Genomic DNA, 26,021 nt, shown 5'->3' with positions numbered 1-26,021 from the left:
TTTTTTTTTTAAACACTCTATTTTGTCTATTTATTTTTACCTCAAGAGAGATGCAAAAGCTGGCTTTGATAAACAAGGCTGGATCTTATTTCGCTGCTTCATTTCTATAGGTGGTACCCTAGAAGACAAAAATAGTGTCTGTCAGAAAGCAGGACCTGGAAGCATGCCCAAAAGGAAGCCAAATGCCCGGAAGCCTGCTCGTTGCCACCACTGACAGGCTATTGGGCAGGGGGTCAAAATCCACCCTGCAGCCCTGAGGTCTGACCGTCTCCAAGTCCCATACACACTTGAGGATCTTCAAGTATAAGGCCAGGGAGTGTGGAAAAGGCCAAGGACTAGCAACCCAAGAAGTGGTTCAAAGAGCAGTGAGTCAAAGGACTCTCAGAGAAGGGATAGGGTTACCTAGTAGAAGCCAAAACCACGCTCCATTTTTAGACTCTCTCAAGAGCCAGAGAAACCAAACTCACTCCAAGGACACATGATTATCATCTACCGTGCCACATCTAGGGCCGCCTACCAACAGGGAACATCACAAAAACACCTGACCTGAGCAGTTTCAATAGGCTTTTTGCCTCGTGATCCTGGGGACTCCATAAATCACAGCATTTGGAATCTTAACTAATGCTTCTCTATTCTTGGCACAGGTTAGGCCCTTGTGTGACTCCTGAATGGAGTACTTGTCTCCGAAATTTAAAAGGGTATTGTGAAAGATGACAGAGAACAACAATGAAAATGAACCAAAGGGGTGGAGGGTAGCAGGATGCAGACTAGCTGGGAAAGAATAAAATAGCTTAATATAAAAACCTAACTGACAATTATCAACGATGTGAAGAAATGCTATAAAAATAATCAATTTTCCTCTATAATCAACAGGATTCAAACTGAAAGAAACAGACTCACCCATTTATGGATAAACATAATTTTCTATATTTAAATACAAAATCTCCATTGTTAGAAGATTTTATATTTAAAATATTGAAATAGGTTTCTGAACTAAAAATCTCATAAAGTCCTTATGTAGGGAAACATCTTTTGTTGAGTACCACAAATGGCAAGGACCCTTTGATTAACAAATAAGAAAGATACAAACATAAATATGGTAGAACAGCACATCAGGCCACAAACCCTGACTTATATTTAGAGGAAAATGGGATATATATTATTAGACTTCAAAGGTCATTAAAACCGAAAACAAACTACTTTAGGATATTGCAAAGTCAAACTTCGGGTGTCTGTTAAAGCAAAAACAATTACCATCTTAAATATTTTTTGAAGGAATCAAGTTCATGGTGCACACACACACTTTTGAGATAACTCCCCTGGGTACTTTCTATGATTGTAAGAATGTGTTTGCTTGGTTTGGATACGCCTCAAGTTAGATGACAAAAGACTGTGTTGTATTTGACCCTTTTTATTATTTTGTCCTTTCCCCTGTGACAAATAATAGGATCTAGAGGGAAGTAACAATTTAATAGGTTTTTGTTTTCTCTGGTTTTTGTCTTTCACTACTAAGAGTGGGATAGAAAGGATATGACAGAGATGGAGGGAGAGACCACTGTTGGGTAATCATCATGGAATGGATAATAGACCTCAGAGCTCTCTAGCCCAGGGGCATTGTTATTGTTTTTGTTTTGTTCAGTAGCCATTTGCCTAACTTCCTTCCAAGAAAAGCACTGTAATTGTTTTCCAATTAGTTAGTTATAGAAATTAGTTATAGAACCATTAATATTTTTATCTAGTAAGCATAAGCTAGAAGCATAATCTAAGCTCTAAGACCTAGAATTGAAAAATTGACAAAAAAAAAATACTCCTCTGTCTAAGACAGCAAGTTGCCATGGAGTGTATTTTGAGTTGATTTTGTGTTGCTCTCTATTTAGGATTTAAAGGTCATCAAAACTTTATTCCTAGCCAAAGGACTGACAAAGGGGAGAAGGATAAAACTTACTTATGGAGATTTTCTAAAGCAAAGTTATCTGTGCCTATTAAAAGTTTGGGGGTTGATATTATCAAGTCAAAGTTATTTTTAAAAATACATATATCATCATTCATCAAATACTTTTAAACAAAGGAAAAACAAATGTAGTGTTTACATTTTATCAACAATCTCTTATCTAAGCATTTTAGGCCCCAAAAGTCAAATGCCACTGAGACTAAGAATTACTCCATTAATTCAAGGAGATGAACTATTGTATAAATGCAAATATTATGTCCCAAAGATTGTTACCACTACTGCTTCACTGGAGAGTCAGTAAAATGTAGTGTTATTTACAAATTTTCAAATTGTTATAGATACTAATCTATAGGATACTGGAATGGTTAGACCCCAAATTTTAATGGAAACTTAGAAAAGATACAAAATATTACAATGCTTTAGTCCCTCTACTATAATTTGAGGAGTAAGTTTGTATGAAAGTCTAGTTTGGGAATTATGTTTAAGTAGCAAAAATGAAACTTACCCATAAACATTTGTTCCCCACAATATACAATGCAGAACATAATAGAGAAAAACAGCACTGAGGAATATGGCCACGAGGTACCCTCTCATGGCTGGCCCACCTGAAATACAAGACAAAGTCCAAAGAAATGGGAAGAATGTTAGAAAGTTTTTCACAATATTTCAAATATAAAGTCACAGCAAATAAATATACATAAGGGGAACAGAAGAAAACAATGTAGATTTGTAAATCTGAAAATATTCAATGTGCAGAATGAGAATATTTTTTCTGCTTCTCCTCTTATCAGCTAATCAATACAATATGGTATGTGTTTAGACCAATAAACAGTTAATGGATTCAAAACGAGGGACTTACCTAATACTTTCTTAAGTTAGAAAGAAAAGTTCCTTCAGAACAAAATTTTATACATGTCTATATCAAATTTTTTTCAGAAACATTGAATATCCGTTTTCTCCTTCTCATATAAAGTGAATATATGCCTTAAGATGTGAATAAGTATTACATGTTTTCAGAGCTTAAAATGGCTTTTAAATGTCATACCTTATAATTTTCATGGGTCTTTCTAATTTTGAAAAACCTGAGGGTAAATATCTACTGAAAAATATTTCTGACATCCTCAATTTTTATGTACATTTAGACAACAAATTTTTCTACATAGGTATATTGAGCTGATTTCTTGCTTATTTTTGTTAATGAATCGGTATAGTTCACTGCACATGTGCAAACAAAAATCTGAACACATTTCTTTCTAGTATGTAAGTGGAAAAAACCCTCATAGAATAAATTTTTTATAAACCACTCTAACACATTTGTCTAATCCCCTACTCTTTGCTTCAAAAATGGAAATGAAAAACTCCCACTTTCATATGTAATTAAATGCAAAAGACAAATTTGATATATGGTTTCATAATAAATCTTCTATTTTAGTGCATGTGACTTTAAATAGCTATGCTATTTCTCTGCCTCCCTTACCTAGTTTATAGTTCATCTAAACAATTGTATGTGTCTCTATTCTAACTCCTATCCATATCTGTTAATCTCAATTACAGCGATGCAGAATAGGAAGTGGGAGTTTGGTTGGATACATTTCCAAATAACATAATGTTGACACACTTTCAATGGTAAATAAGTTCAAGTGCAATTGTGTTTGTTTAAATACATAACAACGAATCCCACCATTATGTACAGTTGTAATGCACCCATAACAATATGGAAAAAAAATAAGTTCAACTGAAAAATGTAAACCACCTCCTTGTCTTTTTAAGTGGAATACACTAAAAATAATTTGAGCTTTTCTTGGTGACGCAAGATAATCTTAACAAACATTATATTTGTGCTAGGCATTTTAGAGCTGTGACCCTCTGGAGCTAATCAGGGTGTGGGCATAATTGCTAAGCAGTCCTAAGCTGCAATAATTATTTGGCTGAGATTTCTCTGACTCCTCTCTTGCTGTTAGCTACTGTTCTGTGCAGCCACCACTCCCATATGCCACTATTATACATTAGTTAGAAATGAATGCTATGTCAGGAGAAAGCAAATAAACAAATAAATTAAAGGAACAAACTTCAGTTTGCACATACTTCTAATTTAGTAGACATGATTCTTGTGAAGAATTAACATTATCTGGAGATCAGAAGACATGATTCACAGCCCCACTGCACATGAAGCTTGGGTGGCCTTAGGTAAACCAGTTTGCTTCTTGCAACCCAAGCATCCTCACATATTTGCAAGTGAGAGCACACCCTCTACCTCATTGGATTATTACACTGTCCTGGAAGGCAATTTATCATTGGCCAAAATAGTCAACCAACAACTTGCTTAAATTGTTCAAATTAAGCATTTATATTTCTACTAGGAATAATATCATTTATGTAAATATCCAACAAGGATGCAACTTATCAGTGTCTGCAAATTTTACTTCTATCTAAGATAAGAAAATGTATAAAGGCCTAGATTTTAAAAGTCAGCATTTAAAATTCATATATCTAACCCCCAAAACATACTCTTTGGGCAATCTATGTATTACAGAGCATGGAGTTATGGGTAAGGTTTTTGTTTTGTTGTTTTTCATTCAGTAAAAATGTGGTTTAACTGAAAACAAATAAGTGTGAGAGAGCATTCTTTTTTCCTTCAAAAGTAAAATGAACCTACTCTTGAAGAACCATTACATATAGCACCTGAAAAAAAATTTTTTTAAAGTAGGAAGCTTGGCTACTCTCTAGTATTTCATGTCCAATTTAAAGCTTTGATATTCAAATTGCAAAGTAGACCAGGGTCAGCCAGGATATCCTTGTGATAAACATGTATGGTTCCTCTGCTTGTTCACAGGAAAAAGCTAACATAAATAAATGAGTTCTGTAATTAAAATTCTATAAATGGATGACCATCTTGCTTTGTGAAAAGCAATCAAAGGAAAACTAGTTGTAATTTAACATAGGGTGTTTGCTTTCACAAATACCTAAGGCCTTGGAATACAGCTTCAAGTGCCCGCGCAAACATGTTTCAAGATCTTGACATTGAACGCAACAGATGCCAGTTTAGGGGCTGCAGGTGGTTCTGAAACCAGGGGCCCTACAACATCTTTGACTAAGTTTATCACAATGCAATTATTCCTCTTCAGGGTGGATAAAGGGCAGAGAGGGAAGTAGAGCTCATTGGCAAAGGTCAAATATTTATTTCTTCTCAAACTCTGAACTTAGCTCAATTGTGGCAATGTTTTTTCCTCCATTTTAATAAAAAATCTATATTTTATTTGTATGGAGCTTTGAGGTTCATACAAAGCTTGAATGTCTATCATTTGGCTCACACCTGGCTCAAAATATGCTTGTCAAATGGGTGTGCAGATATGATTTTCTTGATGAATAAGGAAATGAAAGTTTCTAAAGTTGTCTCAGATCACACAGTTCAAGGGAGAAAGAAATAGATTTTCAGTCTGACCCTTTCAGAGTTCTATTCCTGGTGTCATCCTGTCATCTCAAGATAAAATGCATTAGAGAGAATTCTAATCTGAAACCTCCTTATGGTGCCATGCTGGTGTGTGCAGTTTTGGAAGGGTCAACTCACACAGCAGTGAAAGGAAGGCAGCTCTAGGGCAGCATTCAAGGGTTAGCACCAGTGGGGTGAAGGGTGTTAGTATGCAGATTCTGGAGTCCCTACAAGCTTCCTCCAATTTGATTCTTACATACAGAAAAGTTTGAGAAACACTGCTCTAGGACGCAGTACAGAACCATGGAGGGAAAAAGAAATAACAGACCCCCTGAACTGCATAGACCATAACAGATGGTACAGTTAGTACTCCCACAAGACAGCAAGTGCCACAAAAGCAGGCCCTGTCTTTCTTCTCTAGCATTTTATTTCTAGTACTTCTAACATAGCACTGTCACAAAGAAGAGGCTAAGCAGACAGTTATTGAATATGCAGATCCCTGATGCTTTGTGTTAATTCTTTTTTACCTTAAATGCCTAGTACACGGCACATGCTCAGTGAATAACAGCTGATCTGAATTCCTGTGAAGTATGAGTGCTTACCATGTGCCAAGGAGGATAAATGCTTTGGGTGCATTATCTTATGTCATATTGTCAATGATCCTGTGAGGGAAGTAGTAAACTTGCAATTTTTATTTTAGAGATGATGAAACTGAAGGTCTGAGAGGTGCAATAACTTTCCCAAGTTCACAAGCAGCAGAATCGGGACTCAAACCTAAATCTACCACACCAGAGTCCCTGTACCACACAGCCTCTCACAGAAGTGAGTTTCACAAATGAGCACAGGCACATTCTTTTGATATCAGACAAAACATGACATTTCTCTAATTTATCGATTCTACCAACTCCTTAAGCAGTATCTATTTAACATCAATTGGCAAAATTGAAAGTTTATAGTCTTTTTGATATAAACTCTGCTGAAATAAAACCATATTAATAATAACCCCATTCCTTCTAATTCTGCTCCTCCCAACCATGTTAGCATTGTTTATAAAAACAAAACAAATCCTACGGAATGACACTTCAAAACTCATCAGATTTTTATTTGCAGATTCTTCTAATGCTTTCTCAAACCAAAGGGAGCTTGTTTTCTCAACCAGCTAGAAAAAAATATTGTATTCAGCAAGAATTCTGGAAACTTTATTCTACTTACCAAGTACAAAAGTATCTCAATAAATATTATATAACACCAAGGAAGAAACAGCCTTGGCCTTGCAGGTGCTTTCTAAAGTCCTTCTTCAGACACAGTCACCAAGTTCTGGGACTGATCCTGGTCTAAGAAAAGGGAGCCCCAGGAGCCCTTGATTAAAGATCAATAGTTTGGTCCAGTTCCTGTTGAGCCTGTGCCAATCTTGGGTATCACAACTGCTGAAAATGGGTTCTTGCTGCTGTATTCTTTTTTTTTTTATTGCAATAAATCACAGGTTCAGTCTTAAAGCAGATGAAACCATCTTTATTCACCAGCAGTTGAGGCACCAGCTGGTAGAACGAGAAGCAGGCTGCAAGCCTACACTCCTTGAACCCCTCCAGGGGTTAGAGCATACTTTTATTGTCTAAAACCACAAGTAAAGCATCTCAATACATTAATCATAAGTGGCTGTTGCCATGGTTCAAACCCATAAACAAAAAATTATGAAATCTAAAATGATAAGTAAAAGGGGAAGTGGGTCAAAACAATCCTAGTTAAGTACAATTTAAAGAATGGTTACTAATGTCTAGACAAACATTAAACTTTCTACACATTTAGGGTACATTGCACAAGTACAGCGTATAAGAATAGAAGGAACAATTTTGCCATTTCGTACTGTCATTATTCTATGCTATGGGTACAAAGGCAGGGTTTTCCCATGGGAGAAGCATTTCTTATATGATATGGAGTCTCAGGATAAAACAGTCTGTTTGGTCATTGCCCATATTGCCCATAACATTTACATTTGTGATTCTTAAGTTTTTGTACAGTATTATTCATGATTCTCTTATGTTATTTGATAGTGTGTAATATAGGCTATTGACTTAGACTTCTGGACTCATTGCCAAAAAAACATAAAAAACTGAAAATACTTCTTAATAGAAAATTTAAAATTACGGCTCTTCATTTTGTTAAAATTTAAGAGTATTCTTTATTGTATTATTTAGTTTTAAATATTATGCCTCTGTTGGTTGAATTTGACCTAAAACAACAAAAGAAAAAAGTTTACATCTTCTGCCTAATAGGTGTATAACAAAATTCAAAAGCCTGTTGCTGCTGTATTCTTAAATGATATCATAGTTTTGTAAAGTCTTTATTCTTCTCTTAGGCCCCAGGAGCTCTTCAGCCAATCTTTCAGTGAATTTTGTATCTAGGATCCAAAATCATGTCCAAGCCAGTCTGTAGCAAGGCTTCCCTTTCCTTCCTGCTTCCTCAGTGACAGATGACTTTATCTTTCCATTACTGGGTCTCCTCTCACATCCAGTATGCTGTTTAATACCACCCGATAACTTGAATTTTTGTGCAAATTAGAAAATAACAGCTCCTCTGATTTCACATAGTCCTGTGAGCACCCAATATCTATTATATTAGCAACAGCTAGATTTCAGCCACAACTTAGCCCTTAGCTAGGTATCTGTCTTCATAGCTTACCTCCACACCTTTACCAAGTGGCCCTGTTAACATTTGTGTCCACTCAGTCCTCTGAGAAGCCTTCCTCCTTTCAGGTCTCTGCTGACCCTCAGCTCACACTGATACACACTGAAGTCTACAACAGATTTTGCAGTTTGCCTGTCTTCCTCTTTGTATTTACAACTCAGTTTTGTGATTATTCTCTACAGTAATATGCCTAGGACATTTTAAACAAACCTGTGTAAACAAATCTAGGACAGACCCTCCAGCTCCAGCCATGCATTAATGTTTGTTACTGAGGATTGAACTCAGGAGCACTCAACCACTGAGCCATGTCCCCAGCCCTATTTTGTATTTTATTTAGAGACAGGGTCTCACTGAGTTAGTTGCTAAATGCCTCGCTGTTGCTAAGGTTGGCTTTGAACTTATAATTCTCCTGTTTCAGCCTCTCAAGCCACTGAGATTACAGGGGTGCGCCACTGCACCCAGCTAATATCTGTTTCTTTTGGTCCCAATCCAAAGGTCCTCTAAACCTAAGCCTCCTAGACCTGGCCATCTGCATATAACACAAGCCTTAATGGATAAGCACAGGACCTCACAGTGAGAGATGTACAGGGCTCAGTCCTATTTAACTCACAATCCTTTTATAAAGTATAGTTGTCCTAAGCAACTCAGTGAAACCCTGCCTCTAAATAAAATAGAAAATACGGCTGGAGATGTGGCTCAGTGGTCGAGTGCCCCTGAGTTCAATCCCTAATACCCACCCACCCCCCCAAAAAAAGTATGGTTGGATAGCCCAATGTATGGGGTACCCTTTTTTATATACCAAGGACCACCTCCACTTGCAGGAGGTGTAAATAACAGCATAGTTTACCAAGCACTTAATCAATTCCAGCAAGCCCTTTTGCACATAATAATTAGGTCAAGGGTATTATCACCTCTTTGCTAGAGATGTTTAATACTCAAAGTAGTAGCCAAAATTCAAACTAAGACTGTCTGATTTCAAAGCCCATACTTTCAAGTTGCACACTATGGAAAACTATAATTATTGTATTTTTTAAAACTGTAACCTATTCATTTAATAATACCTTTAAAAGTAAAATAAGGTAGAGGATAGAGGTAGAGCTCAATGGTACAGCGTGTTCTTAGCATTCATGAAGCCCTAGGTTCAATCCCCAGCACCAAAATAAATATAAACAAAGAGCTGATACTCATTAAATGTATGCATTTATTAAAATGAACTTTTTAAAATCAGACACAGGAGAATGTGCTTGCCATCCCAGCACTTGGGAGGCTAAGGCAGAAGGATCACTTGAGCACAGGTGTAAAAGACAAATCTGGGCAACATAGGGAAACTTCATCTCTAAACAAACAAAATACACTTTATTTGAAAACACTAAAATATAAAACTCTATTCAGTTTACAATTAAAGAGATAAATCTTAAGGAATTAGTAGTCTTGTTGATGTAGTTGATGGAATAGTATTTGAGAATAACTAAAGAAATAAAGAACAGTACATACAGAGTTAACAACATGCAATATTACACCTGAAGAAGCTTAATTTAAATCTGCAAGTATTAGCTATTGTTATTTTGTGCAAATCAAGAAAAAACCCTGACCTTTATTGAATAAATTAGCAGAAATTATAAATTAATTTATGTCCCCTTCCAAAAAAGCAGCTTGAGTAATTTTAACAAATTGAAGCAACTGCATAAATTCTGCTCCATTGGTAAATATATATCTCTTTTCTTCCTGCATGGAAGAAAACGGGGAACATGTACAATTGACTATCTTTCCCTCACCTCCCCCAGTTCCTTAACACATTGATAGGCAACCACACATATACACACACCCCCCTTCTCTTGCAGTCTCTCAAGAAAGCCAGAGCTTTTGCCAGATTTTGTACTGAGCATATGGAGACAGATCTTTGCATCTCTAATTGAATCTAAGCCCTTACTGCCAAAGCAGATGACCAAATCTTCTACAGAAAATGCAGTGCACTCAGGGGAAAGAATATGAAAAGGAAAGAAATGACTTTTCAGCAGAATTTTGTTTTTTTAATAGCACAGCTAGACACACTACAATCATTCAACTAATAGCAACGACACTGCATGCTAAAAATAAATGAACTGGAGTTCCTGTTTTCGAGATCTCTTGCTTTAGATTCAGCTCCATTGCAAATAGACAAAGAAGCTTTTAAAGGCACTTCTGTTTATTCATGGTTTCTCCCCAGGCCCCAGCTCTCTAAGAGGGGATACTTTTTAAAAATTTTCTTAATATTAATTAATATTCTACTGATAAGATATCAACCTCCAAAACAGTATTAGGTATTGTGAACAGATAATGACTATGGCTACTTTTGTAAAACAAATTAGCTTTATTGAGATAAAATTTTATACAATATAATTCACCACTTTTAAGTGCACAATTTGATAAGTCTGGGAGAATGTATACATGTATGTGACCATCACCAAAGCCATGATACTAAACATTCCCATAAACCCCCAAACTTCCTCATTCCACTCAATTCCTTTCCCCTACTTCCTGGCCCCTAGCAACTTGATCGGCTATCACTATAATTTCACTATTGAATTCTTCTAAAATTTCATATAAATGTAATCTCACAGTGTGTATCTAATTCCTTGATTCTTTCAATTAGCATAATGCCTTTGAAAAAGCTGTCGATGTTGCAAAATTTACAAGAAGATCATTTACTTTTACTACTAAGCATCATGTGATTGTATGGCACACGACAATTTATTAGTTCACTACACAATAGACATTTAATTTCTTAGCAATTTTTGGTTATTGTAAATAAAACTGCATAGAATATTCAAGTACAATTCTTTGGGTGGAAATACATTTTCATAAATCATACATCAAATGTATTTTAACTTTACTTGAAAACCTTACTTCACATCATATGCTGGTGCCCATTTTCTAACAAAACATTTACTTCAACCTCTCATTTAAAAGTAAAACCCCCTACCTAAACAAATATTACTCAAATACTATACAAATTATTGAGGATACTGAATAATACAAATCATTGACCAAAGTAACATTTTTAACCTATTCACATCAATAAGAGATTGCCTATGTATCTACACACACACACACACACACACACACACACATATTGTATATGTACTCTAATCTAGGATATGAAAAATAGAGCTCACAGTCTGGTAAAGGAGCTGAATTACACTGATTCAAAATTATTTTGATTATTTATAATGAGAAGAAAAGCAAAATAGTTTTGACCTCTGCTACTCAAAGTGTGGTTCCATGAACCAGCAGTATTGGCATCACCTGGGAAAGTGGTAGAAATGCAGAATCTCAGCCCCACCCTCTGATTCACAGGGCAGGATTTGAATTTTAACCAGATTCTTCCTCAGTGATCTCAGTGTTTAAAAAGCATTGGTCAAGGAGAGAGGAAATGAAACCCCCTGGAAGGATCAGGGCCTCAGAGAAAATAATATTTGAGAGGAACTAGAAGCTCCTTCTAAGTCCATGGTACATCCCTTAAACAAGTATTTAGGGCTTGACCTTTTAAAATTTCTGATCAACACAATTCTCCCTGAAGGAACTACCCAGATTCTCTTTGAAGAGAAGTGGCTTTGAGAAAAATTTCTCACCATTCTAGGGAATGTTTGTGGTTTCTTTTTAAATTCCTTGCACACTTGTCCATCCTACCCTTCCATCTACTCCAGTATCACTTTGATACTACTGGTAAGACTCCTTTCTTCACATTATACCTATACCATACACTTCATTCTACTTCTGTTTATTCACCTAAAAGTGCCAAATGAATCACCGGCCAAACATTCAAAACAATATTTCCAATTATTGCTATTTACAACATGGACCCAAGAATTACACACCTTAGAGTTATGAAGAACAGAAAGGTTGAGGGCATTTAGGCGAGTAACATCAAGCCACTGGCATTGTAAAAAAATTAAAAATTTGTCAAAGGTGATCTTGCCAATAAGTAATGGAATTGACAGTATAGAAGAGCGTTTTTATGGGGATTATCCTCTAGCACAATAGTATTTACTTATTCCATAAGAAAAAAAAAAACAAGTCAATACAGGAGTAAATTAATGGCTATTCAAGCAGGGAGGTTAGGGAAGGCCATTAGGTGGAATCCCACCAGCCAAGCCCACACGGACCCTTGGGCCGAGCACGGGTTCTCAGAAGGGGAAGGAAGCGGTACAGTCCCATCCCCCACAGCGGACACTCCGCCGAGGCAGTCAGCGGCCACCATCCGGGAAAGCTGAAGGATACACCGCCACTCTCCTTCAGAGTGCGACATCAAAACAGGTCGGTGTCATTCAGCTCACCCCCCAGTCAGCGGGAATTCGCATAAAATCTCTCCTAGGCTTGCCAGGAGAGGGAGTATCAAGCTGAGCCTCCATACAGGCTAGGGGGAAACCAGAGACACCTGACCTCCAACCCCTCCTCCCAGTAGCAGCCAAAAGGAAACCTGGCTAGCCAGCGCTGGGGGAGGGGCAAGCAGAAAAAATCAAAGTGATAGAGTGCCAGGGATCCCAGCAGCCTGCAGCAGGGCCCGGAGACCCAGGCCAACTGATTCGCGTGGTCTGCCCTGTGGCTACAGAAGGCGTGGCGCCTCAGTGAAGCCATTAATTGGCAAGCAGGGAGGTTAGGGAAGGCCATTAGGTGGAATCCCACCAGCCAAGCCCACACGGACCCTTGGGCCGAGCACGGGTTCTCAGAAGGGGAAGGAAGCGGTACAGTCCCATCCCCCACAGCGGACACTCCGCCGAGGCAGTCAGCGGCCACCATCCGGGAAAGCTGAAGGATACACCGCCACTCTCCTTCAGAGTGCAACATCAAAACAGCGGACACTCCATCCAGGCAGTCAGTGGCCACCATCCGGGAAAGCTGAAGAATACACCACCACTCTCCAACAGCTTGCAACATCAAAACAGCCAGCAGCAGGACCCCGGAGATCCAGGCCAACTGATTCGCGCAGCCTGCCCCGCAGCTACAGAAGGCGTGGCGCCTCAGAGAAGCCATTAATTAGCAAGCAGGGAGGTTAGGGACTGCCATTAGGTGGAATCCCGCCAGCCAAGCCCACCGCCCACGCCCGGAACAGGCCCAGCGATCTGCCAGCATTGTAGTCACGACACCCCAATTGGAATAGGGACAGAGCAGAGCCGCCTTCCACTCCCGGAACAGGCCCAGAGAGCCGCCAGCGTGGTAGACACGTCACCCCAATTGGAGTAGGGGCACAGCCGCCGCCCGCACCTGCAAGGGAGACTTTTCAAGTATACAAGAGCAACATAAATAAATAGGGGGTAAATTTCAAAACACAACAGTTGCACCAAGCAGAAAGAAACGCGAGCAGTATGAAAAGACAAGGAAAGAAAGGACCACAAGCAATGCAGGTCAACTCAACTTTAGAAGAGGTAATAGCTGCAACAGATGGAATATCAGATAAAGAGTTCAGGATATATATGCTTCAGATGATCTGGAGTCTCAAGGAAGACATGAGACAGCAAAATCAGACAATGAAAGATCACATTGACAAACAAATCCAGGAAGTAAAAGATCAATTTCACAGGGAGATAGAGGTAATAAAAAACAAACAAATTGAAATTCTAGAAATGCAGGAAACAATAAACCAACTTAAAAACTCAATTGAGAATACTACCAGCAGAGTAGATCACTTAGAAGAGAGAACATCAGACAATGAAGACAAAGTATTTCAACTGGAAAAGAACATAGACAGCTCAGCAAGTCTGCTAAGAAACCATGAGCAGAACATCCAAGAATTATGGGACAATATCAAAAGACCAAATTTAAGAGTCATTGGGATACAGGAAGGCAAGAGCTCCATTCCAAAGGAATAAACAGTCTATTCAGTGAAATAATACGAGAAAACTTCCCAGAATTGAAGATTGAGACAGAATCCCAAATCCTAGAAGCCTACAGGACGCCGAATGTGCAAAATCATAAGAGATCCACACCTAGACACATTATAATGAAGATGTCCAACATACAGAATAAGGAGAGAATTTTAAAAGCTGCAAGAGAAAGAAAGCAGATTACATTTAGGGGTAAACCAATCAGGATAACAGCTGATCTCTCAACACAGACTCTGAAAGCTAGAAGATCCTGGAATAACATATTTCAAACACTGAAAGACAATGGGCTCCAACCAAGAATCGTGTATCCGGCGAAATTAAGCTTCAGGTTAGAAGATGAAATTAAAACCTTCCACAATAAACAAAAGTTAAAAGAATTCGCAGCTAGAAAACCATCTCTTCAAAAAATCCTTGGCAAAACATTACAGGAAGAGGAAATGGAAAACAACATTGAAAACCAACAATGGGAGGTAGGACAGTAAAGGGGGGAAAGTAGTCAAAGAGGATAACAAATCAGGTTTAGTAACATCAATAAACAAATATGGATAGAAGAACAAACCATATCTCAATAATAACCCTAAATGTTAATGGCTTAAACTCACCAATTAAGAGACACAGGCTAGTACAATGGATCAAAAAACAAGACCCAACAATATGCTGTCTACAGGAGACGCATTTGATAGGAAAAGATATACATAGACTGAAGGTGAAAGGTTGGGAAAAATCATATCACTCATATGGACCGCGGAAACAAGCAGGAGTGTCCATACTCATATCTAATAAAATAGATTTCAAGCCAAAGCTAATCAAAAGGGATATAGAAGGACACTTCATACTGCTCAAGGGAACCATACACCAACAAGACATAACAATCATAAATATATATGCCCCAAATAATGGTGCAGCTGTATTCATCAAGCAAACTCTTCTCAAGTTCAAGAGTTTAATAGACCAACATACAATAATCATGGGAGACTTCAACACACCTCTCTCACCACTGGACAGATCTTCCAAACAAAAGTTAAATAAGGAAACTATAGAACTCAATAACACAATTAACAACCTAGACTTAATTGACATATATAGACTATACCACCCAACATCAAGTAGCTACACTTTTTTCTCAGCAGCACATGGAACCTTCTCAAAAATAGACCATATACTATGTCACAGGGCAACTCTTAGACAATACAAAGGGGTAGAGATAATACCATGCATCTTATCTGATCATAATGGAATGAAACTGAAAATCAATGATAAAAGAAGAAAGGAAAAAGCAAGCATCACCTGGAGAATGAACAATAGGTTGCTGAGTGATCAATGGGTTTTAGAAGACATCAAGGAGGAAATTAAAAAATTCCTAGAGTTAAATGAAAACACAGACACAACATATCGGAATCTATGGGACACATTGAAAGCAGTTCTAAGAGGAAAATTCATTGCTTGGAGTTCATTCCTCAAAAAAAGAAAAAACCAACAAATAAATGATCTCATACTTCATCTCAAAATCCTAGAAAAAGAAGAGCAAAACAACAGCAAAAGAAGTAGAAGGCAAGAAATAATTAAAATCAGAGCTGAAATTAATGAAATTGAAACAAAAGAAACAATTGAAAAAATTGACAAAACTAAAAGCTGGTTCTTTGAAAAAATAAATAAAATTGACAGACCCTTAGCCATGCTAACGAAGAGAAGAAGAGAGAGAACCCAAATTACTAGCATACGGGATGAAAAAGGCAATATCACAACAGACACTTCAGAAATACAGAAGATAATCAGAAATTACTTTGAATCCTTATACTCCAATAAAATAGAAGATAGTGAAGGCATAGATAAATTCCTTGAGTCCTATGATCTGCCCAGATTGAGCCAGGAGGATATAGACAACCTAAACAGACCAATAACAATAGAGGAAATAGAAGAAACCATCAAAAGACTACCAACTAAGAAAAGCCCAGGACCGGATGGGTATACAGCAGAGTTTTACAAAACCTTTAAAGAGGAACTAACACCAATACTTTTCAAGCTATTTCAGGAAATAGAAAAAGAGGGAGAACTTCCAAATTCATTCTACGAGGCCAACATCACCCTGATTCCGAAACCAGACAAAGACACATCAAAGAAGGAAAACTACAGACCAATATCTTTAATGAACCTTGACGCAAAAATCCTCAATAAAATTCTGGCGAATCGGATTCAAATACATATCAAAAAAATTATACATCATGATCAAGTAGGATTCATCCCTGGGATGCAAGGCTGGTTTAATATACGGAAATCAATAAATGTTATTCACCACATCAATAGACTTAAAAATAAGAACCATATGATCATCTCAATAGATGCAGAAAAAGCATTCGACAAAGTACAGCATCCCTTTATGTTCAAAACGCTAGAAAAATTAGGGATAACAGGATCATACCTCAACATTGTAAAAGCAATCTATGATAAGCCACAGGCCAGCATCATTCTGAATGGAGAAAAATTGAAGGCATTCCCTCTAAGATCTGGTACAAGACAGGGATGCCCTCTCTCACCACTTCTGTTCAACATAGTCCTCGAAACACTGGCCAGAGCAATTAGACAGTCAAAAGAAATTAAAGGCATAAAAATAGGAAAAGAAGAACTTAAATTATCACTATTTGCAGATGATATGATTCTATACCTAGCAGACCCAAAAGGGTCTACAAAGAAGCTATTAGAGCTAATAAATGAATTCAGAAAAGTGGCAGGATATAAGATCAACACGCATAAATCAAAGGCATTCCTGTATATGAGCCACAAATCCTCTGAAACGGAAATGAGGACAACTACTCCATTCACAATATCCCCCCAAAAAATAAAATACTTGGGAATCAACCTAACAAAAGAGGTGAAAGATTTATACAATGAAAATTACAGAACCTTAAAGAAAGACATAGAAGAAGACCTTAGAAGATGGAAAAACATACCCTGCTCATGGATAGGCAGAACTAACATCATCAAAATGGCGATATTACCAAAAGTTCTCTATAAGTTCAATGCAATGCCAATCAAAATCCCAACAGCATATCTTGTAGAAATAGATAAAAGAATCATGAAATTCATATGGAATAATAAAAGACCCAGAATAGCAAAAACAATACTAAGCAGGAAGTGTGAATCAGGCGGTATAGCGATACCAGACTTCAAACTATACTACAGAGGAATAGTAACAAAAACAGCATGGTACTGGTACCAAAACAGGCGGGTGGACCAATGGTACAGAATAGAGGACACAGTAACCAATCCACAAAACTACAACTATCTTATTTTTGATAAAGGGGCTAAAAGCATGCAATGGAGGAAGGATAGCATCTTCAACAAATGGTGCTGGGAAAACTGGAAATCCATTTGCACCAAAATGAATCTGAATCCCTATCTCTCGCCGTGCACAAAAGTTAACTCAAAATGGATCAAGGAGCTTGATATTAAATCAGAGACATGGCATCTGATAGAAGAAAAAGTTGGTTATGATCTACACGCTGTGGGATCGGGCTCCAAATTCCTCAATAGGACACCCATAGCGCTAGAGTTAACAAAAAGAATCAACAAATGGGACTTACTCAAACTAAAAAGTTTTTTCTCAGCAAAAGAAACAATAAGAGAGATAAATAGGGAGCCTACATCCTGGGAACAAATCTTTACTCCACACACTTCAGATAGAGCCCTAATAACCAGAATATACAAAGAACTCAAAAAATTAGACAATAAGATAACAAATAACCCAATCAATAAATGGGCCAAGGACCTGAACAGACACTTCTCAGAGGAGGACATACAATCAATCAACAAGTACATGAAAAAATGCTCACCATCGCTAGCAGTCAGAGAAATGCAAATCAAAACTACCCTAAGATACCATCTCACTCCAGTAAGACTGGCAGCCATTAGGAAGTCAAACAACAATAAGTGCTGGAGAGGATGCGGGGAAAAGGGCACTCTTGTTCATTGCTGGTGGGACTGCAAATTGGTGCAGCCAATTTGGAAAGCAGTATGGAGATTTCTCGGAAAGCTGGGAATGGAACCACCATTTGACCCAGCTATTCCCCTTCTCGGTCTATTCCCTAAAGCCCTAACAAGAGCATGCTACAGGGACACTGCTACATCGATGTTCATAGCAGCTCAATTCACGATAGCAAGACTGTGGAACCAGCCTAGATGCCCTTCAATAGATGAATGGATAAAAAAAATGTGGCATTTATACACTATGGAGTATTACTCTGCATTAAAAAATGACAAAATTATAGAATTTGGAGGGAAATGGATGGCATTAGAGCAGATTATGCTAAGTGAAGCTAGTCAATCTTTAAAAAACAAATACCAAATGACTCCTTTGATATAAGGGGTGTAAACAAGGACAGGGTAGGGACGAAGAGCTTGAGAAGAATATTTACAGTAAACAGGGATGAGAGGTGGGAGGGAAAGGGAGTGAGAAGGGAAATTGCATGGAAATGGAAGGCGATCCTCAGGGTTATACAAAATGTCATATAAGAGGTAAGGAGGGGTAAGTCAAGAGAATACAAATGGAAGACATGATTTACAGTAGAAGGGGTAGAGAGAGAAAAGGGGAGGGGAGGGGAGGGGAGGGGAGGGGGGATAGTAGACAATAGGACAGACAGCAGAATACATCAGACACTAGAAAGGCAATATGTCAATCAATGGAAGGGTAACTGATGTGATACAGCAATTTGTATACGGGGTAAAAGCGGGAGTTCATAATCCACTTGAATCAAACCGTGTAATATGATGTATTAAGAACTATGTAATGTTATGAACGACCAATAAAAAAAAAAATAAAAAAAAAATAAAAATCATAAACCAGCAAAAAAAAAAAAAAAAATTAATGGCTATTGCCCAACACACTCATATTCATTTTGTTCCAATCCTCTCTGATCTCCATGGTGTTCAATTCCTGAACCACTTCCTCTTGGGTGCAAGGCACCAACCTGAGTCTCAGTAACTTCTCTCCCTGTGCTTCTAGATCTCTTTAGCCTCTGCCCACCTCAGGACAGGTGCTCTCCGGCTGCCATCTCAATGCTGTTTTTAAAGCCACATTCTCACTTCTTCTTACCTCAGCTATTCCCAATGATCTCTAATCTTCCCCCCCTTAAACCAGCCCATACATTATACCTGGGGGGAAATTCTCATATCTCCTCTTGTTACCAATCCCACAGGAAAACTTTCACTGGTTTCTCATTGTCTGACAAACGAACATAAAAATCACTAAGACTAGCATTTAAGACTACTATAATTTGGTTCTTCCATTTTACTTCTTCATCTTTATGCAATTTGTTCTTGTAGACAGCAGCATAGGTAGGTGTTAAGATAGCTTGCTTAACCATCAGACCCCCTGAATGTGAACATCAATTTTTCCTTTCACTAGCTACATACTCCTGGAAATTTGCTTAACCTCTATATACTTCAGTTTCCTCCATAGGATGTACAATAACAACAGCAATGTACAATAATACAATAAGGCTATTGTAAATAATAAATGTAAAACATCTAAGTATCTGGCACATGGAAGGACTCATCTATCCTTGTCTTAATTCTTTTCCAACTAGTGAAGTACTAGCTACTGTACACCAAGCCTTCACTAAAAAAAAAAAAAAAAAAAAAAAATGAGCTTCAAAACTTCCTGATGATTCTTAATGACTTGTAACATTGTGCTAATAATGATAGCTTCAAAAAAATTAAGTTTCCATTACTGTGGTAGCTATTATTTCTTCACATTAATTTTAACATTTCAAAGTATATGTGACATGAAATCTTCCTAATCCACTTCTGAATATAAAATGCAAGACACTCAAAATAGTAGTAAGTCTTCAGCAAACCTTAGACCCTATTTCTGGCTATAGAAAACCCATCCTTTTATGCCTTTCATAATAAAACTGCTCTGAGACTTAAAAAGCAAACACATAACAAATCCGGATTTAAACCCAGCATTTCAAACTAATATCGTAAAGCAAGAAAAAAAAAATCAAGAACTCTACAAATAATTTGAGTTGGCAAATAGGTATCATTCATAATAAAAGTGAAGATTGACAGGAAAGCCAGATGCACACATCACCAAGATTACAAGCCAGATTCTATTCAATTAGAGGTTCCAGGAAGAAACTTGAGTATCTAGCCCCATTGCCACCCTATCTGGTGGCAGGCAAGAGCTGTGCAAGTCTAATAAATGGCTCAGGACTATGCTGGGGAAGGAGTTTGAAACCACCACAAATAATGTCAGTGTGAACAAGCAAGAGTTAGAGACTCCTAAGGACAAAATCCAAGACCATTGTGATTATCCAAATTTTCCAGAATCACAAAAGCATAATGTTCTCTGTCAATATGAGTCCTTTACAAAAAGATGTCCAAACAACTGGGCAATGTAACAAATTTGCTAGAATAACGGTTCTTGAACCTTAATGAATCAGAAAGACTACCAAGTTTCACTGGTTAAACATGTAGCCAATTCCTAGTGGGCACTTTTGTTTTAAACTTTAGAAAAAAAGGTAATAAGCTGGTGTCCTAAATTTGTGCATGAGTCTTCAGGAATAGTAAGGAGAATAAACAAAGTTGTTTAAGGGAACTTTAATGAAATTAATTACTGCTAATTGCTGTATGTAAATACAAAGGGAATTTGAATTAGTTTTATTGAGAAAACAAGGCCCAGAAAGAGCAAGTCTGTCTGTCTGTCTGTCTCTCTCTCTCTCTCTCCCTTTCCCTCTCCCTCTCCCTCTCTCCATTTTTAAATGTTTTCATTAATGCAATATCATCATACATAATAGTGGGGTTCATTTGGACATAATCATAAATGCATGGAATTTAATTTGCTTAATTTCAGTCTCTATTGCTTCATTTTTTCCCTTCTCTTCTCCCTCTTCATATTCCTTTTCATCTAGTGGTCTTCTCTCCATTTATTAATTGTATTTTTATTGATGCTTCATAGATATATATAAAGGTGGGATTGTGGTATATTTACACAGGTACATAGCCTAGCTTTGTCAAATTTATTCTGTATTTCCTCTTTTTTCCCGTTTTTCCTCTCTTCCCCCTCAAGCTCCTTCCTCTATTCAACTAATCTAAATCCTCTCCCTTTTCCTTTTCCTTTGCTCTGGCTTCCGAATTTGAGAAAAAACATTCTATCCTTGACTTTCTGAGTCTGGTTTATTTCAGTTAGCATGAAAATAGCAAATGCCATAATTGTGTTGTTCTTTATGTCTGAGTAAAACTCCATTGTGTATATATAATTTATCGTCTCAATTTATTCATCAGTTGACGGGTACCTGGGCTGATTCCTTAACTTGGCTATTGTGAATTTTGCTGCTATGAAGACTGATGTTTCTGCATCAGTGTAGTATGCTGATTTTAGTTAAATACTAAGGAGTAGGATAACTGGGATATATTGAGAGCAAATCTCTTGCCCGAGGTTTTACAGTTATTAATAGAATTTCTACAACATTTGCATTGCACACGATGTCATAATTTTAACTTCAGTTTGCTTACTCCTTGCTTCCATATTAGCTTAGAACAGCCACAGAGTAGGCATATTTGGATCGAAAATAAAAATTGTAGTTAAAATTTCTGTAGCTTGACTTTGTTTTTTTTGAAAAGGCCTTGATTGGTTATACTGACATTCTCATGGGCCTCCCGGGCACCTGCAAAACTGGTATAAGGGCAAATAACAAGCAGCTGTATAAACAGAGGGGTTTTTTTAACACCACCTGCTAAAAACAGAAACATTGTATAAGAACATTTCAAATGTTCAAACTTACATGGAAAGAATCTAAGATAATGATAGAGTTATCTTTGCTTACCGGCACTTTTAGGAATCTGTTTCTCAATGGCCCTCTGTTCCTAAAGATGAAGAGTGTGGTTAGGAGCAACCCAGATGTGAAGAAGGTTCAGGAGGCTGTCTGCTAAATTGTTGAGGCCTTCTACCACAAATGATCCGAGACCCAGGGTTTGGCTGTTTCTTCCCTTGCAAGTGCTAAAATAAAACATAAAGCTATCTTACTTTTAAGAATAGCGAAGATACTCAAGAAAACTCTGAAGCCATTAAAAAAAATTGTAATGAAAGCACTATTTTAATAAACTCACTTCTGAACACCTATACACTGCTTTACAGGGTAACAAAATTACTAAATGCAAAATCAAAATGAAATAAACAAAAAAATTCAACAGCCAAATCAATAGCATAAATTGTATTACTGCCATTCTTGGCTGGTCTTCCAAAGGATCCTGCTCAATCTCCTCAAGAAAAATAACATATCCAGCTCAATTAATCCAAAGCAACCTGATAATGAAATAGCCATCTGTTTTATTTTTCAGCTTCTCTCCACACGTATAAAGCTTTATTGTTAAATGCAGAGGTGAGCGAAGGAGCTTGCACCTCAAAACCTTAAGATGAAAGAAAGAGAGCAGAAGGAGGTTGAGAATAACAAAAATATCTAGAAAAAAGCAGGAAGGAAGTGTGGGTGAATTAACAAGACCAACTAGTGTCAGAAAGTGTTGTAGACCACTTCCTGAAGAAAAAAAAAAAAGGTTGAAAAACATTCTTACATTGCTCCTACTATAGCTTTTCTTACACAGACTAACACTGACACAGAAATTAACCAACAAAAACTGCATGTTTTCTTCTGTTAAAAATTATTTGTATTTTTAAAACATTCTTAGGAAACAAATATCAAAAATGCAAAACTCTGGTGATTATTTTGTATCAGAAGCTACTAATAAATCTAATGTCCTCAACAGGAAATAATTTTGCTTATTATGAAAATCATATAGTAATATGCAAAAACAGATTCCACCAAGTAAAAAAAAAACAAAACAAAATATTTAAAAGTTGAGCACACAGAGATAATATCTATCTGTTTGTTGTATGCATGCAACATTTGATTTACAGGTCCTGGAGACAAAGTCAGTCAATTGATAGTCTGAGTTATGCAATACAGGGGATTTTTTTTTTCTGAAAGTGCATACATCTTAATATTCATAGAGCAAAGGAAAATGATTCTTTTCATATATTTTTATATACATTATACTTTGAAGTACTAAATATTTGACCCATTTAGAAACTAGAAGAAAAGCAAGGTGGTACTCTTTAGTGGCTACTATTATAATAGAGGAGAACTCTTCACCATGAGACAGATTTTTGAACCTAAAGAAATTATAGAACATGACAAATTTGTGCATCGGAATTATTCTCCCCAAATTTATACAAAGTACTACTCCTGAGCATTTATTATCTTCCATCCACTATCACTTATTACTAACTGGAGTAAAGGATCAATTACAAGTTGAAAGAATCTTTTAGGATTATTTAGTCTGAATAAGTTAGTAAAGAAAACTCAAGCAGTGTCTTACCAGAAAGAGCTGAGGATGGGGATTTAGTTTTACCCAGAAAAGACTTAAATCAAGGAAAGAAACAAAATAGCCCAGTTTCATGTTTGAAGGGCCTTCAAGAAGAAGGGGAATTAGCTTAGTTCTGAAGGCTTCCAGAACTAAGGTCAAAAAGGTCAGGGAATGAAAAATTTAAGGAGGTAGGTCTGAGCTCTCTCTGTACTAGGAAGAACTTGATCATATTTAGGGTGCTTAAAGATAATAATAGGTTGCATGTTTGGATAGTGGGTCACCAAATACTAAAGATATTCTTTTCTAAGGTCCTCTTGGCAGGGGTTTGTAGAGGAATGCTTATTCAATCTTAATCTCCATTGAATCATGTGAGCACTTTGTTCAGCTGCCAATTCTCAATCAGGTTGGAATCACAGGTCTGATAATGTGCACTTACAGCTAGCTTCCTGGTGCTGCTACACAAAGTGTCTAAATATGTGGAGCCCGGTATTTTCCAGTATCCCCAATATTATACTCCAAGTAATAATTAATTTTGCATACTTCTAAAGAAAATGTATTTCACTTCCATTTTTTTAAAAAAATGCTTCTTTGAATCTGAGCTTGGAAAGTAATCGAAAACAATGGATGAATGGAAAATGTATATTAATATTCTACAGTTAATAGAAACATTGAACCTTAAAAAAAGGCTATAAATTAATTTTTCCCAGTGATTTCCATTACAAAATCATGTCTCTAAAGGGGATGTCTTTGTTAGTGTGGGGCTTTGCACTGTTTTCCTAGCGCTGGAATTTCACCTTCCTACCTCCCATCTGAATCATAAGAATTTCTTCAATATTTTGAAAGTCCAGGTTCTTGCTTGGTCTCACTTTATTCTACTCCTCAATTTATCTAAAAACTTTGGGCTTTCAATTACAAATCCTGTGTTTTACTTTTCCTGGAGCAATATGTTGTTATCTGAATACATAGCTCTTCCTCAAAATTTAAAGTATTCTTATATTTCTCTCCATACTAAACAGTCCTGCAATTAAAAGGGAACCAGGCAACAGGGAAGGGAGGAATCGCTCAGTGTTAGAGCACTTGCCTCAAATGCATGAAGCTCTGGGTTTGATCCCTGGTACCCCCACAAAATTTTAAAATTAAAGAGAACTGGTTTGGTTTCTTGCTTTTTCCTTGACTGTAAAAGTCCCCCTCCCAAAGGCTTTCATTGCTTGGCTTTGCATAAAAGTTACAAATAACATCCTATTTGACTTATAAAAATACCCTTTTCAAACTACTTATATTAGTTCATTTGAAATGAGCTTAGATTATTCTGGCCCTTCTGAAGTATCTCCTATCAGTGAATTTTTCTTCTTTACCTCTTCTGCTATTTTTAAAAGAAAAAAAAATGAGTTAGGTTAAGAGTGCCTAATTAGATGAGTAAACCACAAAACTTTAAGATTCCTGCACTGTAAACTGTCCTGCTTTTCACAGCAAATAAAAGCATGTGATAGTATTTATAACCACTATCCGATGGATGGTCTCTTAAGGCCAAGTTACAAATAAGGGGCAGGTCTTTATTTGGAGTTCCTTATAATTTATTATTATAAAAAACCAATACACATGATAATATGAAATCCTATAATCTTAAGTTTACTTCCTAATATCAGAGGATTAATACCTAAGGCGATGTGCATTTCGTCAAATTCACTTCTTGGTAAACTATCTCTGCATGGTGTTTTTACCTTCTAGAGTAACTTGTTGATTTTGTCAATACGGAATTTCCCAGTGCTCTTGGAGGCCAGATACGGTTTAAAGCACCAGTGATACAGTCATGAAGAAGAAAAAAGTTTGCAACCCAGCAAGAGAGGCAGACATTAGCAAGTCATCATAAGTGATTATCAAATTACAGCTGTGGCATATTTAGCAAGCTGCAGGAACTGACCCAGGTAGGGAAGGACCAGAAGCATCTCTGAAAGATAAGCAAAAGTGAACCAGTTGAAACACAGTGGTAAGGAAAAACATTCCAGACAATAGGAAACAGCACTGACAACTATTCTGAGGTGAGAATGAAAATGGTACCCTGGAAGAACTGAGCCTATGGGTAGCAAGGATGCTGGTGAAAATAAAACAGCTGATCTTTGCCGCATGCATACACTTGCATTTCACATGCACAACTTCATACAATCCCCACAAAAGCACTAAGATGGGGACTATTCTAGTCACATAGTAAGGAAACAGGCCTAAAGAATGACTCACCCAAGGTCTCAAGCTAAAAGGTACCCAGGACAGTTTGGGCCCAGGCAGTTAGATATTCCTACAGCTCCCCTGGAGCCAGCTCAGCTGGGAGCTTTCCTCATGCTCAAAGTTCATTCTGTTAATTTTCATTTTTCATAGAATGACATTGTGAAATACTAAGACATTAAACAATAGCCCACTCTCACTCCCAGAGTCTTAATAAATGTCTGATTATCAGTTAGAATCTACTTTGTTAGAAAGTATTACACAGATTGTTTAAATGTTAATGAAATAAATTCTCAGGAACCTATTAACCAAAATTACCATATCTTCTTGGAGTTTTTAAAATACAGATTTATGTTCCTTTCCCCCCAGGAAAAAACACTATCATAAGTTTGATAGCTACTCAATCCACTTTTTATTTACACTCACACACACTTTCATAAAAGTTATATGACAAATGATGTTTAACATTTACATAGTAAACACATAATATTCTACTGACTTTAAGACCTAC

The 26,021-nt window shown here is 37.1% G+C and overlaps 1 protein-coding gene across 4 annotated transcripts in view; it reads right to left on the bottom strand.

The window, feature by feature from the left end:
• Window positions 1-26,021, bottom strand: part of St3gal6 (ST3 beta-galactoside alpha-2,3-sialyltransferase 6) — a 70,950-nt gene that overhangs the window by 31,732 nt on the left and 13,197 nt on the right. For 3 of the 4 annotated variants that reach the window (XM_026402426.2, XM_026402425.2, XM_026402428.2), the window contains 3 exons: window positions 21,754-21,926; window positions 2,457-2,556; window positions 41-118 (listed from right to left, as the gene is read on the bottom strand). In XM_026402426.2, coding sequence (XP_026258211.1) covers window positions 41-118; window positions 2,457-2,545 — 167 coding nt within the window. In that variant the 5' untranslated portion in view covers window positions 2,546-2,556; window positions 21,754-21,926. Of the gene's footprint in view, window positions 1-40; window positions 119-2,456; window positions 2,557-21,753; window positions 21,927-25,011; window positions 25,239-26,021 lie in introns of all 4 variants that reach the window. The other variant, XM_026402427.2, reaches the window with a different exon arrangement.

Source organism: Urocitellus parryii, chromosome 2, assembly GCF_045843805.1.
Source record: "Urocitellus parryii isolate mUroPar1 chromosome 2, mUroPar1.hap1, whole genome shotgun sequence".
Lineage (NCBI taxonomy): Eukaryota > Metazoa > Chordata > Mammalia > Rodentia > Sciuridae > Urocitellus > Urocitellus parryii.
This window is presented reverse-complemented; position numbering and strand designations above follow the sequence as displayed.